The sequence below is a fragment of the Vipera berus genome, assembly GCF_964194415.1.
Source record: "Vipera berus genome assembly, chromosome: 1".
In the NCBI taxonomy this organism is placed as follows: Eukaryota; Metazoa; Chordata; class Lepidosauria; order Squamata; family Viperidae; genus Vipera; species Vipera berus.
In genome coordinates, this window is record NC_138202.1 from 292,655,927 (window position 1) to 292,668,562 (window position 12,636).

At 34.3% G+C, this 12,636-nt stretch overlaps 1 protein-coding gene across 3 annotated transcripts in view; it reads left to right on the forward strand.

Moving 5' to 3' along the window:
- CEBPZ (CCAAT enhancer binding protein zeta) overlaps positions 1–12,636 on the forward strand; it is a 36,673-nt gene that overhangs the window by 17,260 nt on the left and 6,777 nt on the right. For 2 of the 3 annotated variants that reach the window (XM_081328991.1, XM_081328990.1), the window contains exons 4-16: positions 1,196–1,427; positions 2,809–2,965; positions 3,559–3,647; positions 4,436–4,489; positions 5,098–5,200; positions 5,293–5,361; positions 6,760–6,826; positions 8,861–8,961; positions 9,301–9,358; positions 11,221–11,414; positions 11,668–11,760; positions 12,412–12,467; positions 12,549–12,630. In XM_081328991.1, coding sequence (XP_081185117.1) covers positions 1,196–1,427; positions 2,809–2,965; positions 3,559–3,647; positions 4,436–4,489; positions 5,098–5,200; positions 5,293–5,361; positions 6,760–6,826; positions 8,861–8,961; positions 9,301–9,358; positions 11,221–11,414; positions 11,668–11,760; positions 12,412–12,467; positions 12,549–12,630 — 1,355 coding nt within the window. The remainder of the gene's footprint in view (positions 1–1,195; positions 1,428–2,808; positions 2,966–3,558; positions 3,648–4,435; positions 4,490–5,097; positions 5,201–5,292; positions 5,362–6,759; positions 6,827–8,860; positions 8,962–9,300; positions 9,359–11,220; positions 11,415–11,667; positions 11,761–12,411; positions 12,468–12,548; positions 12,631–12,636) is intronic. The other variant, XM_081328992.1, reaches the window with a different exon arrangement.

The window sequence follows — 12,636 nt, forward strand, 5'->3', positions numbered from 1 at the left end:
CTTCATCACAAGTATAAACGATTTTAGTAATTTATCTTCTCTTAAAACACAACAAATGATTACGTCTTCCCATATTCCATCTCTTATCTACAAATAAATTCTTTAAGCCACCACATTTCAGTTCTTATTAGCAAAACTCCATTAAGGGTTATCAAGAGATAACATATCTATTTTAACCTTGATAAAATTAATCAAACTTTATATTCCTTTTATTTTTTAACAAAGTTCAAATAATATCCTACAACTTGATTTCTTTTCATTTTTTCTTTATCCCTGCTCAGAGAATTCATTAAAGTTTTAATAAGCTTCTTTTGTAAATCCAACATTAGAAAATTATTTGGGTCATTCTCTTGGTTTGTTATTTGTATATCGCTTTTAATTATTAAGTCATCAGCTGGTCTGTTTTGTATGTCCAGCATAGCATCTTTTTCATAATTCTTGTCTGTTTTTAAATCCACTTTCAAATCAATCTCAATTTTGCAGGTAAAATTTGTTCCTCTTAACATTTTTTAAATCCAGTTGTCAGACACTTAAAATTAACTTCTGGGTCCATTGTTCAAAAATATCCTTCAATATGTCCAGTGTTAAAATATTCTGCTTCATTCTGTATTAGTAAGCCAAATTTAAATATTTTTCTCATTTAATTATGATTTTTAGTTCCCTCTAGTGTCCACCCTTCAGAGTCTCATCCTATCATTTTTTAAAGAGCATTCAAAACATTTTTCCTTGGAAGGAGTCTTACAATTAATTTCAAAATCTTATTTCAAAGCCACCTGTACTCTTACATCATTTCAAAATTAAATTGTAATCACCCTTTTGTTCTAAAATATTTTTTAGTCCTGACTCCTTAAACTTGTATTTAAAACCTCTTTTACAAAGAATTGAAGAAAATATCTGGTGCTATAAATTTTGTCACTCCAAAAGTTCCTAATATCTGAAAAGTATTTAACAAGCCATGTTTGAAAGTGATGAGAAAAGGTTGTATGCGAACCCAGTGTCCATAAAGACACTGACTGTGGCTTGAGCAAGATGGAGATGTTGCTGTCTCACGAGTTCTAATCCCCCTGGAGACTGCTGTCTCCTCGCGAGGAGCAACTGTGTGGTGAGCCAATCTCAAGTTCACTTGTCCAGAGAGGAGATGGTTTGCTTACATAAGAAAATATCTGCAATGATCTAATGTGAATATTTTTTGCAGGAAGTTGCTAGATCCCGGAGTAGCATTATGTGCCAAGCCATCCATGTTTCTCAACCTTGTCTACAAATCTTTGAAGGCTGACACACTATTGCGACGAGTTAAAGCTTTTGTGAAACGATTACTTCAAGTCACCTGTGGACAAATGCCACCATTTGTCTGTGGGGCCCTGTATCTTGTGTCTGAACTTCTGAAAATAAAACCAGGCTTATGGGTACAGCTGCAGGATCATGTGGTATGATATGTTCCGGTTGCATGTCTTTTCTTAGCCTATCTTATCTACTGACTTCTTTTTTTTAAATGCTGAGACTGTTTTAAGATGCTTGTTTTACCAATGATCCTTTAGTTGAGAGGATCAACTATTAGTGGAGTATTGTGTATAATTAGAGTCAGATAGGTCTGATGAATAATCTTTCCCACTGAGTTGTAATAGTTGAAAAATAATAGGTACTGTAATTTATAATTTATGTTTTATTTTCAAGAACAAAATAAATGTCAGGTCCCTAGTGTTGGATATCATATACTTAATTTCTAAATAAAATTATTGCAGAATAATTTTAAGTATTTGTGAATTGTCTTTTGAGAGTCAGTTTGCTCTAGTGGTTAAGGTATTGGTGTTAGAACAGCAATAACTGCCTTAGGCATGAAAGTCAGTTGGGTAGCCTTGGGACTGTCACGTTTTCTCATCTCTAGGAATAAAAGAGAACAAATCACTTCCAAAATGCTCTGTAGAAAACTGCATGGACTTGCCTATATAGCTGCCAGGAGTCAAGGCTGACTTGATTTTTTTCCTTCAAAAACATTCCCTTGAAATAAAGGTGATGACTTAAAGGTTGTTTTGTCAAAGAAATGGTATGTTAGACACAATCAGTTTTAAAATGTATAATTGTGTTAGGCCCAATTAAGTTGTCTCAAAAGTTGAATCTTTACATTCAATTAGCAGAAATAATTACATTTTAGGAAAAAAGGACAGTTTCATTCTCGTTGGTACTTGGGTTTCCATTAGGTTTTATTAGATAATGTGCTATTGGGCTGTTTTAAAAACCCTAAATGTAATTTTGTGGCCTGATAGTTTAAAATAAATACTGTTAAAAATAGTTCTGGGATTTTCAAAGTCAAGGGTATAACTTTGAAGATGTAGCTATTTAACTCTGTAATTTTACACATGTTTGATGGTAAAGACCGCTGGGTTTAAGATTGGAGATAAGAGTATAAAAATGTAATGAAATATAAATCCTGTTCACTGATGTGCTTTATGTAGTCTTCTGACTTAATTGCTTTTGCTTTCACAGTTTACCCTTCAAATGCTTTTATGAACTATCTTCAAACTATTTCTGTGATTTTGGAAGTTATCAAACTGTATCTGCTTGCTTATCTTCTAAGATAGTGGTCCCCAACCTTTCCAACTCCACTGACTGGCAGTGGAGATGGGCGGGAGAGGATGGTTTTGCGCGCACACTCGTTGCTTGTGCAAGTGGAGCTTTGTGTGCTTGCCTGCTGCTTGCGTGGTCCGGTTCGCAGTACCAGTCCGTGGACCGGGGGTTGGGGACCCCTGTTCTAAGAGCTACCTTAATTTCTATATTGACTGTTCTGCTTAAAACTGATTCTTTCTCTAGGAATCGGATGATGAGGAACATTTTCATGATCTTGAAGAACAAGAAGAAAACCTTGTGGATGCAGACAAACAGATAAAAAATGACGATATAGGACAGTTTGCAAAACCCCATAACCAGGCTTCAGAGGCATCATGGGTACATCACCAGAATCTAGCAGGTAAAAATGTTTTGAAAATATGTTTGTTCACTAATCATAATAGGGTTTAAAGTTTTAGTGGATTTTTTTTAAATTTGCAGATTTTAATTTGAGGGACATTACTCAGAGTTTGCTTTGTTACATGAAAGAGTTAAAACAGTCAGCAGAAGGATGTGAATACTAAAATGGATAGGTCATAAAGCATTAATTTTCCCAAGAATTTTTTTTAAATAAAATTTCTGAATGGGAATTGAAGGATTAGGAGTTTTGTTGGGCTATGAGTCAAATTCTTCCAAGAAGAATTTTTATTTGATCACTTAGATTCCTGCTTTATTTAAGATACCTCATTCTCTTTCTACTGTCATCTGATTAAAAGCTGTACTTGGAGTAGTAAGAGCCATTGGCTTGCTGTGCTGCTCTTCACTGTCTTTTGCCATCTAAACCACATGGATTTCGGGTACGATACACAATAGCTAAGATGTCAAGGTTGTTTATTGCAGAAAGGTCTATTTCCTGCTCTTGACTGTTAACTAGGTATTTCTATTAATTTACTTAGGAAATTAATAAAAGTAATAATTTACTTAGGAAAGTAATAAAAATCTCTTCTTTAACAGGTGGCAAAGGCACAGGTAGCTACGACCCATTGTCCCGGAACCCTTCATACTGTGAAGCTGATAGAACAAGCTTTTGGGAACTGAAGAAGGTACAAATTTTCAAGTATGAAAATTTAGGAGAAATCTGCCTAATGTGATCATGATATTGTAGTTATATTTATATATTATGAATTTATTTATGCTGCTTCAGCCATTCGATACTCATTCTATTCCACCTGCTGATGATATCATTAGCCATACCTCATGCTGCTTTCCCAGGCAAAGGACAAAATAAGTGAGTGTCTGAGCCAAAACTGGTTGCCCAATCTTTATAGCATTAGTTACAGAGTACACAGACTCAAATCCCTCCTTACTTTCGATGTCTTGGATAAGTCATGTTTCTCCTAACCTCCTTCACAGGGACCTTGTGAAGCTAAAATGAGGAATCCTCTGTCTTAAGATCCAAATGGAAAGACAAAAGTAGAAAGGTAGAATTAAATGAAATAATAAAATATTATTTCCTATCTTTAGGGCAGTGAGCACAATTATCCCATTAGATATTTATGTTTAGCAAACTCTACACTTTTTGGGGAATTCAGGAATGTACTGCTTAGATTTTTATGAGCACAAGATGAATAGTCACTCAGGTGTGGTATTAGAAGGAAGTGAAACTCTTGATTTTGTATTTTCCTCTAATCTTTCCTGTATTTCATTCAGTTTTAGGTATGCAGATTGGAGTATTTGTAGGTCTTTAGTATTAAACCAAAGAAATAATGGTAATGAATATTTGTACTGTACAATTATTTTCCCCCTCTTGACTTAAATAACTTCGTATTTTTAACTGTGTTAGAGATTTCAACATCTTAAAATATTGAGTATATAACTTTGGTCTTTCTAGCTTTCAGAACACTTCCATCCATCCGTGGCTCTTTTTGCAAAAAGAATTCTAGAGGTTAGTTGAATTTCTTATTTTCCTTTACATTTTCCCCCCTTGAATTGTAGAGAAAGGCTCTCCCATCCCAAAACACAGAAAGAAGCAAAAAGCAAAACTACCTGTCTACTTTAAGGTGATCATCTTGCCAGTTGACAATATAAACATATACATAGTTTAGGCATAGACTAATATCAACATGCAGATATTATTTGATTTTCATTTCAACAATATTAATAGATAAATGGATTGATTCTATTTGCTTGGTATTTATAAGTCTGTTGAGTAGAACAGGAAAAGTTATTACTATCGTATTCATTCTTTAAGAAAGTGGAAGTACTGTTTTGATCCAGATTATACAGAATTACAATTTCCCCCCACAGTTTAAGTAATCAGTGTCATATCCTGGCACTTCTTTCTATTAATAGTTCACTTTGAGTAAAGACTTGTTTATTTGTTAATCAAATGTATATAGCTGCCCATCTCACAGGAAGTCACTGGGTAGAATATAATAAAAATAGCACATAAATAATCCTAAAAATATAAAAAATAGTATTAAAATTAAAATTTCCACTGGCATACTTCTTGTGCTAATTGTAAATGTGATTTTTCTTTCTCTCTTGATTTAGGGTAATTACATTGAATATTCAGGTGATCCTCTACAGGATTTCACATTAATGAGGTTTTTGGATCGTTTTGTTTATAGAAATCCCAAAGCTCACAAAGGCAAAGGTATGAAGCCTTTAGTTTAGTAAAGCATCAAAGATTAAGGTTAACATAGCAACTATTATAAGTTTGTTTGATCTCTTAACTTATTTTTGCAGAGAATACCAGTAGTGTGGTAATGCAGCCAAAGAAGAAACAGTCCATGAATGATGTGCGAAACCTGGCAGGTAAAATAGCTTGTGTTCTAAAAATTATCACTGGTAATTACTTGTCATTATTATAATACTGTTGTGATGTCCACTGGTTTCAATAGAAGCCATAAAATGTGTTGTGTCCATTGAATATCATTTACTGAAATCTTATGAATCAGAAGGTCCTATGAATAGAAATCCTATTATACACGGAAAGTTTTCTGCCATTTCTCCTGCAGCTCCCAAAATACTAGCTACATTTTTCTGGAGTTTTTCTCAATCCTCTAGAGCAAATTTGGGCTGGGTAGAATTCAAGAGTCTTAGGGGGTAAAGGAGGTAATTGGCGATCACATTTGGCTCTTCCATTCCTAGAGGCTTCCATTGGATCGAAGAGCAGAGACTCAATTTCCTGATACAATTAAAAAATAGTGATTTTTTTGGCATTTCTCCTTAAGACACATAAATACATTTTTTCGGACTAAATGATTTAAATACGGAAAGTAATTAAAACTTTCTTAAATATATTATATAATGCATGTATTTGTTCTGATACAATGCATTGGTGTTTAGCTTTGGGTAAAGTTTCAAATTGGCAGCTAGTCTTGAGTTAGAGGAATTATTGAAGTATTATATATCTTTCTAATTCCAAGAACTGATATCTTTTTGTCTAGCTTCATTCTCATGAATTTAGACTAGCGATTAGAACTGGGTACAAGAGGAGGAATAGGGAAGATTTGTCTCCCCATCTTTCCCTTAAGAATTTGTGTACAATGTACTCACCAGGCATACCTACATAATTTTGATTCAGAGAAGTTTTTTTATTTGCCTCAAAATTTTATAGATGGGGCATTTTCAGTAGCATTGTGACACTAATTTAAAGAGAAAAAGATCCAAAAGGTTTGGAGGATTGTAAGAGGGTAAAAAGAAACTAGTAAATCATCACTTTCTTTCTTCTGCTGGGAAGCCTGTGCTTCATCCATACTGTAAATCCCTTCAGCAGCAGAGGGACACTAGATGCAACCTCTCACAACGAGCCTCATTAATTGAATTCTCCATGTTGTAACACTTCTTTTTGTTAAAGCTTTTGAATCAAATTAATGTATTTAAAACATGTTGAAATTATATTGGTAATTTCAAATTGTGTTGCATTTTGGGATCCAAATAGAAAGAAAGCATTGTATTTACATATCTTAGTCAACAAATTTAGGATAGGAAGTAGGAAATATATATGCAGAGAGGATACTTAAGCATTTGGGCTTAAGTGTCCCAAGTTCCAGACTTGTTGCTTCTTGTCAGCCTTATATTATTAAGAATTTGGTCTGCACATCGGTTTCTATTGGTTATATAAATCTGTTTTTATATAGAGCTAGTAATTTTAATCAGTGTAAGGGTAATCTATACGATATATGGTACATTTAATATTTCTATTTCTAGTGAATAGTAAAGAATTCCTTTCACAAGATGAAAGCAAAATACCCGTAGACGAAGTATTTTTCCACAGGTAATTACATATTTTTTAAAATTATATTTTGGTATACCGCTAATCCTTTTGTTCTGGACTGGATGTGGGGAGGGTTTTTTTCTTACATGCACATATTTTCATTACAGCTTTTATTATAGCAGTGCTTGTGCAAATCTCATAATTAATACAATTGAGCTTGTCGATCAGAAGGTCGGCAGTTTGGCGGGTCAAATCCCGAGTGCCACGTAACAGAGTGAGCGCCTGTTACTCGTCCCAGCTTCTGCCAACCTAGCAGTTCGAAAGCACGTAAAAATGCAAGTAGAAAAATAGGGACCACTCCGGTGGGAAGGTAACAGCGTTCCGTGCGCCTTTGGCGTGTAGTCATGCCGGCCACATGACCACGGAGACGTCCTCGGACAAGCGCTGGCTCTTCGGCTTTGAAACGGAGATGAGCACCGGCCCCTAGAGTCGGAAACGACTAGCACGCATGTGCGGGGGAACCTTTACCTTTACCTATAGAATAGGGAGGGGATTGTCAGGAGGAAAACAAGTAATGTCAAAGGCTTCTAAAAACTATAAAGGAAAAAGGATACATGTTAAAATGCAATTGTATGAACAAGCTCAATGATGCCATCTTGGCTTAGATTGTTTCCATTTGTCAACATCAGCTTCAAGTAGCTGTTTTGGGAAATCTTGCTATTAATTTTTCAGCCCTGATATTCTGCTGTTGAGAAGTAGAGATAAACAAGCCCTCACAAAAAAACTTGGTATCATCTTCGGATATAGTATTGTGCAATGTATTCCAAAGAGTCACTTCAGCAAGAGTGTTAGCACCAGACTAGGATCCTCCTTGAAGCATTAAATCAGCTACATTGTGTGGAAAACTTTCATGGCTTCTTCAAAGTTTATCTCCGGCTATTTGTATCTGCGTCAGGGGACTCCCACTAGCATGCCTAGCAAAATGAAGCCTATTGGATCATTTATATCAATCAAAATCAATATTAAGGAACTAACAGTACATGAAAGAGTAGGAAAGGTAAACAACAGCAAATAAAGAGAAATGACTGACTGAAGAATTGTAATAGATCAGTGAACAAATCATCACTTGAAGCAGAAATGACCAGGCTCAAATTAACTTACTTGGGACACATTATGTGAACACCTAGTTTTCTGTAGAAATCTTTGTTGCTGGGAATGGTGGAAGAAAAGAGAATAACTTGCAGCAAGGTGGATGAACAGTGGCAATATGTGCATTGTTGGAACATCTGATGGATCAGCTTAGGGATAGATTGTCATGGAGAAAATCTATCCATGTGGAAACTTAACAGTTGACATTGATTTGATGGCATGTAATACTCGGTTCATAATAAAACAGTAATAGGTCAAACTAATTTTGTCATATTACTGGGGAATGTTGAGAGGGTTCTCTTTTTACCTCAAAACAGCATATGGCAATGTGTCTTTCTGTGAATTGAAGAAATGCCTTCACAGCTGGCCCAAAAAGACCTGACATCTTAGCAAATAATAAGTGAAATATAATGGGAGTCTAAACGTTTAATGCAACAATTTGATAAATATATTTGCTTTTCTCATAAGTGATATCAACCAGTTGTGTTTCAAATCAAAGCTACAGTTATGGTAGTGCTGAAAAAAATGGACAGATGACCAGTCTTCAAAGTTCTAGCCATCACAAGAACCCCATGGTCATGTGATCATGGTTTGGGTGCTTGGGTCATGATTATGCCGCCAGGGAGCCACAGTCACGTGGCCACTATTTGCAACCTTCCCTGCTGTCTTCTCATAAGCAAAGTCAACGGAGAAGCTAGCAGGGAAGGTAGTAAGTTGCCTCTTCCTGCTTAATTACCTGCACGTATTGGGGTTATGAATGCATTGCTTAGCAATGGCGATCCTGGTCCCCATTGCCATTGTAACCAGAGGACTACCTGTAATGACTTTAAAATGATAGCGTTTAGAAAAGTAAAATCTTGAGCTGTGTATTACTCGAACAGATTGGACACATCTCAATAACCACGAGTTTTATGTGGACATGTACAATATCCTTTTGATTCTCAGGTTTTATAAAAAATTAGATTTGGACAAAGAAAAAAGGAAGCCTGTGGGAGATGATGAAAGTATAGAAGATGTGGATGATGAAGAATTTGAAAGAGCGTTAGGTAAGGCTATTCATACTGTTCTTTTCCTCCTCTCAGGTAAATAATAATTCATAAACGATACACAGAACATTTAATTTCCTTTGAATGTGGTAGTTACTATTTGACATCAGTCTTGAAAATCTGAAAATGGCTTTCATTTACCTCCCACCTATATCAAATTGAATTTAGACAGAGCTACTTTAAGTTACTTTCTAACATTTTCTTTTTTGGGTTTAATTCATGTTTTGCTAGCTGCCGTTTTCCTTCTGTGGTTCTCTACAATAAATTACAATGAACTGTACTTTAAAATTTGAAATATTTTAACTTTGACATTGCAATATCATACGTAATTTCTTTCAGATTCATTTGAACAAGACAGTTATTTTGAGAATATTGAGAGTGATCTTAATTTTGCTGGGTAAGATTTTTAAAATTCTGTATATAAATTCTTAAGACTCTAGAGAACATAAATAACTGGTTTAAACTAGCACTAAGAACTGATTTTACAGTATGTAGTGCATGACGGCTTAGGACTCTTCTGAAAAAAAAACACACCCCTTAATGTTATGTCACTGAATGGGATTTAGATAGATCTTCACACTTGAAATATTACCAATCATCCAAATTACTATGAAGTTAATGTACTTTTATGCAAAACCTAACCCTAGACCATGCTTCTTTTATATTTTACTTATTTTCTAGGGTTTTGGTTTGAGCAAAAATGAGGTACCTCTGAGAATTATCATTACTTTAGAAAGATTTGAATTTACCCAAGTGATCTACCTGATGTAATATTGAAAACCTTTTTTAAACTTTGCAGTGTTTGAATTTTGTTTAGAAAGGATTTTTTTAAAAAAAACTGATATTTAGAGTTCTGAAGTGTTATATTTTATGTCCTTGGTCTGCTTGTCCTTGAGGTTGAGGAGAAAAGTACTATCTTGCAATGTAAATCTCTCAGATCTACATTTTAAAAAGTACTTCTGTTCCATGTATGAAAATAATTTTGATAATGTGTGTATGGAAATAAACTAATCCCTTTTTGAGTTTTTTTACCATAATTTGATGTAGTTATAAAGTGGTTAGACTTGAAACAAAGATTATACAAGAAACAGTTGACACAAAGCATTTATCCTGGCATTCATTACAAAGTAAAACTTTGTGTCAACTGGTTTTTGTATATGTTTCCTATTTCAAGCCCTATTAAATGAAAACAGTGAAATGGAAACACAGTAGAATAAGCAATGGATCATTTTTATTTGTATTATCTCCCCCCTCCAATATATTTGGAGTTTAGTGCTTCCTTTATTGAATAGTTTGGAGCACTTTTTTATTGGCCAAGAAGAAAAAAAATTGGGAGAGCCATTGATACTTCATTATGTATTTTTGTTCCCATTAGTTCAAGTTTCATATGCTATGAAATGTTAGCATTAAAGGAAAATGGGGATTTGGGATGGAAAGCTGATCAGCATTCTTGGATTATATAAAGAGATTTAGAAGATTAAATTTAACCATTAAGCAGTTTTGTGAAAGTATCTGCATCTAAATTCATAATCAAAAAACAAAACTACATTTATGGTGCATCCTATATATTTAATTTTGTGCACATTCATAGCTAATTCACAGTGAAAAGTTCTTTTTATAAAGTACTCCAGCTTTGGATCAGAGTTCTAGCAGCTAATTGGGTGACTCTGGGCCAGTCATTTTCTCTCAGCCCAACTCACCTCACAAGGTTGTTGGGAAAATAGGAGGTAGAATTAGGTAAGTTTGCTGCCTTGAGTTATTTTTTAAAATAATAAAGGCAGGATATAAGTAAATAATTTTGGGGTATTGAAATATCACTCTTAGTTTCAGATACTGCTATTTCTGTTGCAGATTTTTATCTGTTTTCCTTTTGCATAAAGGTTGGCTAATTTGTCTAATATAAAGTAGTGTGGCATTGATGGCTGAGGTTCTTCAGATTTCCTTACAGTGTAAAGAAGCATTACCAGTAAATTCCTTAATTGAGCCATCAGGTTAGTGCAGGTGATAAATTCTAATTTTATTAGCATTCATAAAGTTACATATGTATTAACAATTCTATACTGTTCTAGTCAAAAACACTGAAAGATACACAGAGAACATAATCTGGGTTGTCTCAAAATAAAGCGCCACAATCATAAGATACTCCCTTTTTCCACCAAGTATTCAATCTACAAAGGCCTTTTTAAAAAAGGAAGGTAAGAATTGTGAGAAAAAGTATAGAGTAGATGTGTATTTAAAGTTTCTTTCCTAATTGTTTAGTAATATAAAAGTCAAAAAGAAAAAGAAGAGAAATTCAAATGATGAAACTGAATCAGAAGATTCCGAGGAAGACAATTTTGATGACCTTGATGATGAGGAAGTCTCTCTGAGTAGTATGGATGAAGACTTTGTGGAAGATATTGATGAAGAGGGAGGGACTTTCATGGATGTGTCAGATGAAGATAACACTCCAGGTAAACAACAGTTCCCAAAGTCTTAAAACTTTTCACTCATGCTAAAGTAGTTAAACCATACAGATAAATTGTTCCAGTTTTAAAAATGATGTTGTAGAAGCCTGCAACAGAGGAGGAGATCTATGAAATCGTGAGTTGTTCCAGTATTTGTAATATGCAAGTTGTTTCCACGTGAAGCTCACCAAATTTTATGTGGTAATTTTCAATTTTATTATGTAATACAAGTTTTACTGGCTCTTCTTTTTGGTAACAGATGAAAGTAAAGACACTGAAGTCACACCTGGCAGTAAGAATAGCCAAAGGAAAAAAGAAATGGATTTTGCTGGATCAGTTAAAGGTAATATAGGTAAAGGTAATACTTTTAAGACTTGACAAATAAGAAGCATGAGAAATTCATGTTTCTGTCAAAATACCAAGGGATTAGCACAAGTTACCAGAATTGTTTTCTTTCCAGTGCACAATCACAAGCAGTTTTAGACTGCATCAGGGATTTATATTAGTGAGAATTGGAAAGTAATAAGGGATTTAGTTTTATTTATGAAGTCTTTAAATGAAAATAACTCCAAAGAGATTTTACATTGTAAATATAATTTCATTGAACCACACGTTCATTTTGTTAGAGACTTTTCTGATTATATTATTAAACAGATTACCAATCAATCCAGTTTTTATATCAGGGGAGTGGCTGATATAACATGAACTTTCTAAAAAGCAAGAATTTCAGTGAGGGAGAAACATGGAAATTTATAGTATATTGTCAAATTTATTCCTTCCAAACCAGTGGAAAGTAGGATCTATAAATGAGGATGTTTGCTGCCGAGTTAAGAGACTGGAACTGTTCATTGTACAGTAGTTCTATGCAATTCAGATTGGTGGATTTTTCTACTTCCCTCCAGCCTCAATTGAATCTTTGGCCACTACTTTGTTATACTAACAACTATGAATGCTTGCTTTATGTAAAACTAGAACCAGTTGCTGAATGCTCTTTTTCTTCAAGGGTCAAATAAAAGAAAAAGAAAACTCAAAGATACTGGTGGTGCTGCTGCAGAAGAAGTAGGTGTATTGATTTTAGTATCTATTGTACTTGATTTGAAGGCATTCGGAGAATCTAATTATATTGCATTTCTTTTAAAGTTTGGTCACTTGTTGGATGAAAATATTGGGTCCAAGTTTGACAATATTGGAATGAATGCAATGGCCAACAAAGATAATGCAAGTAAGT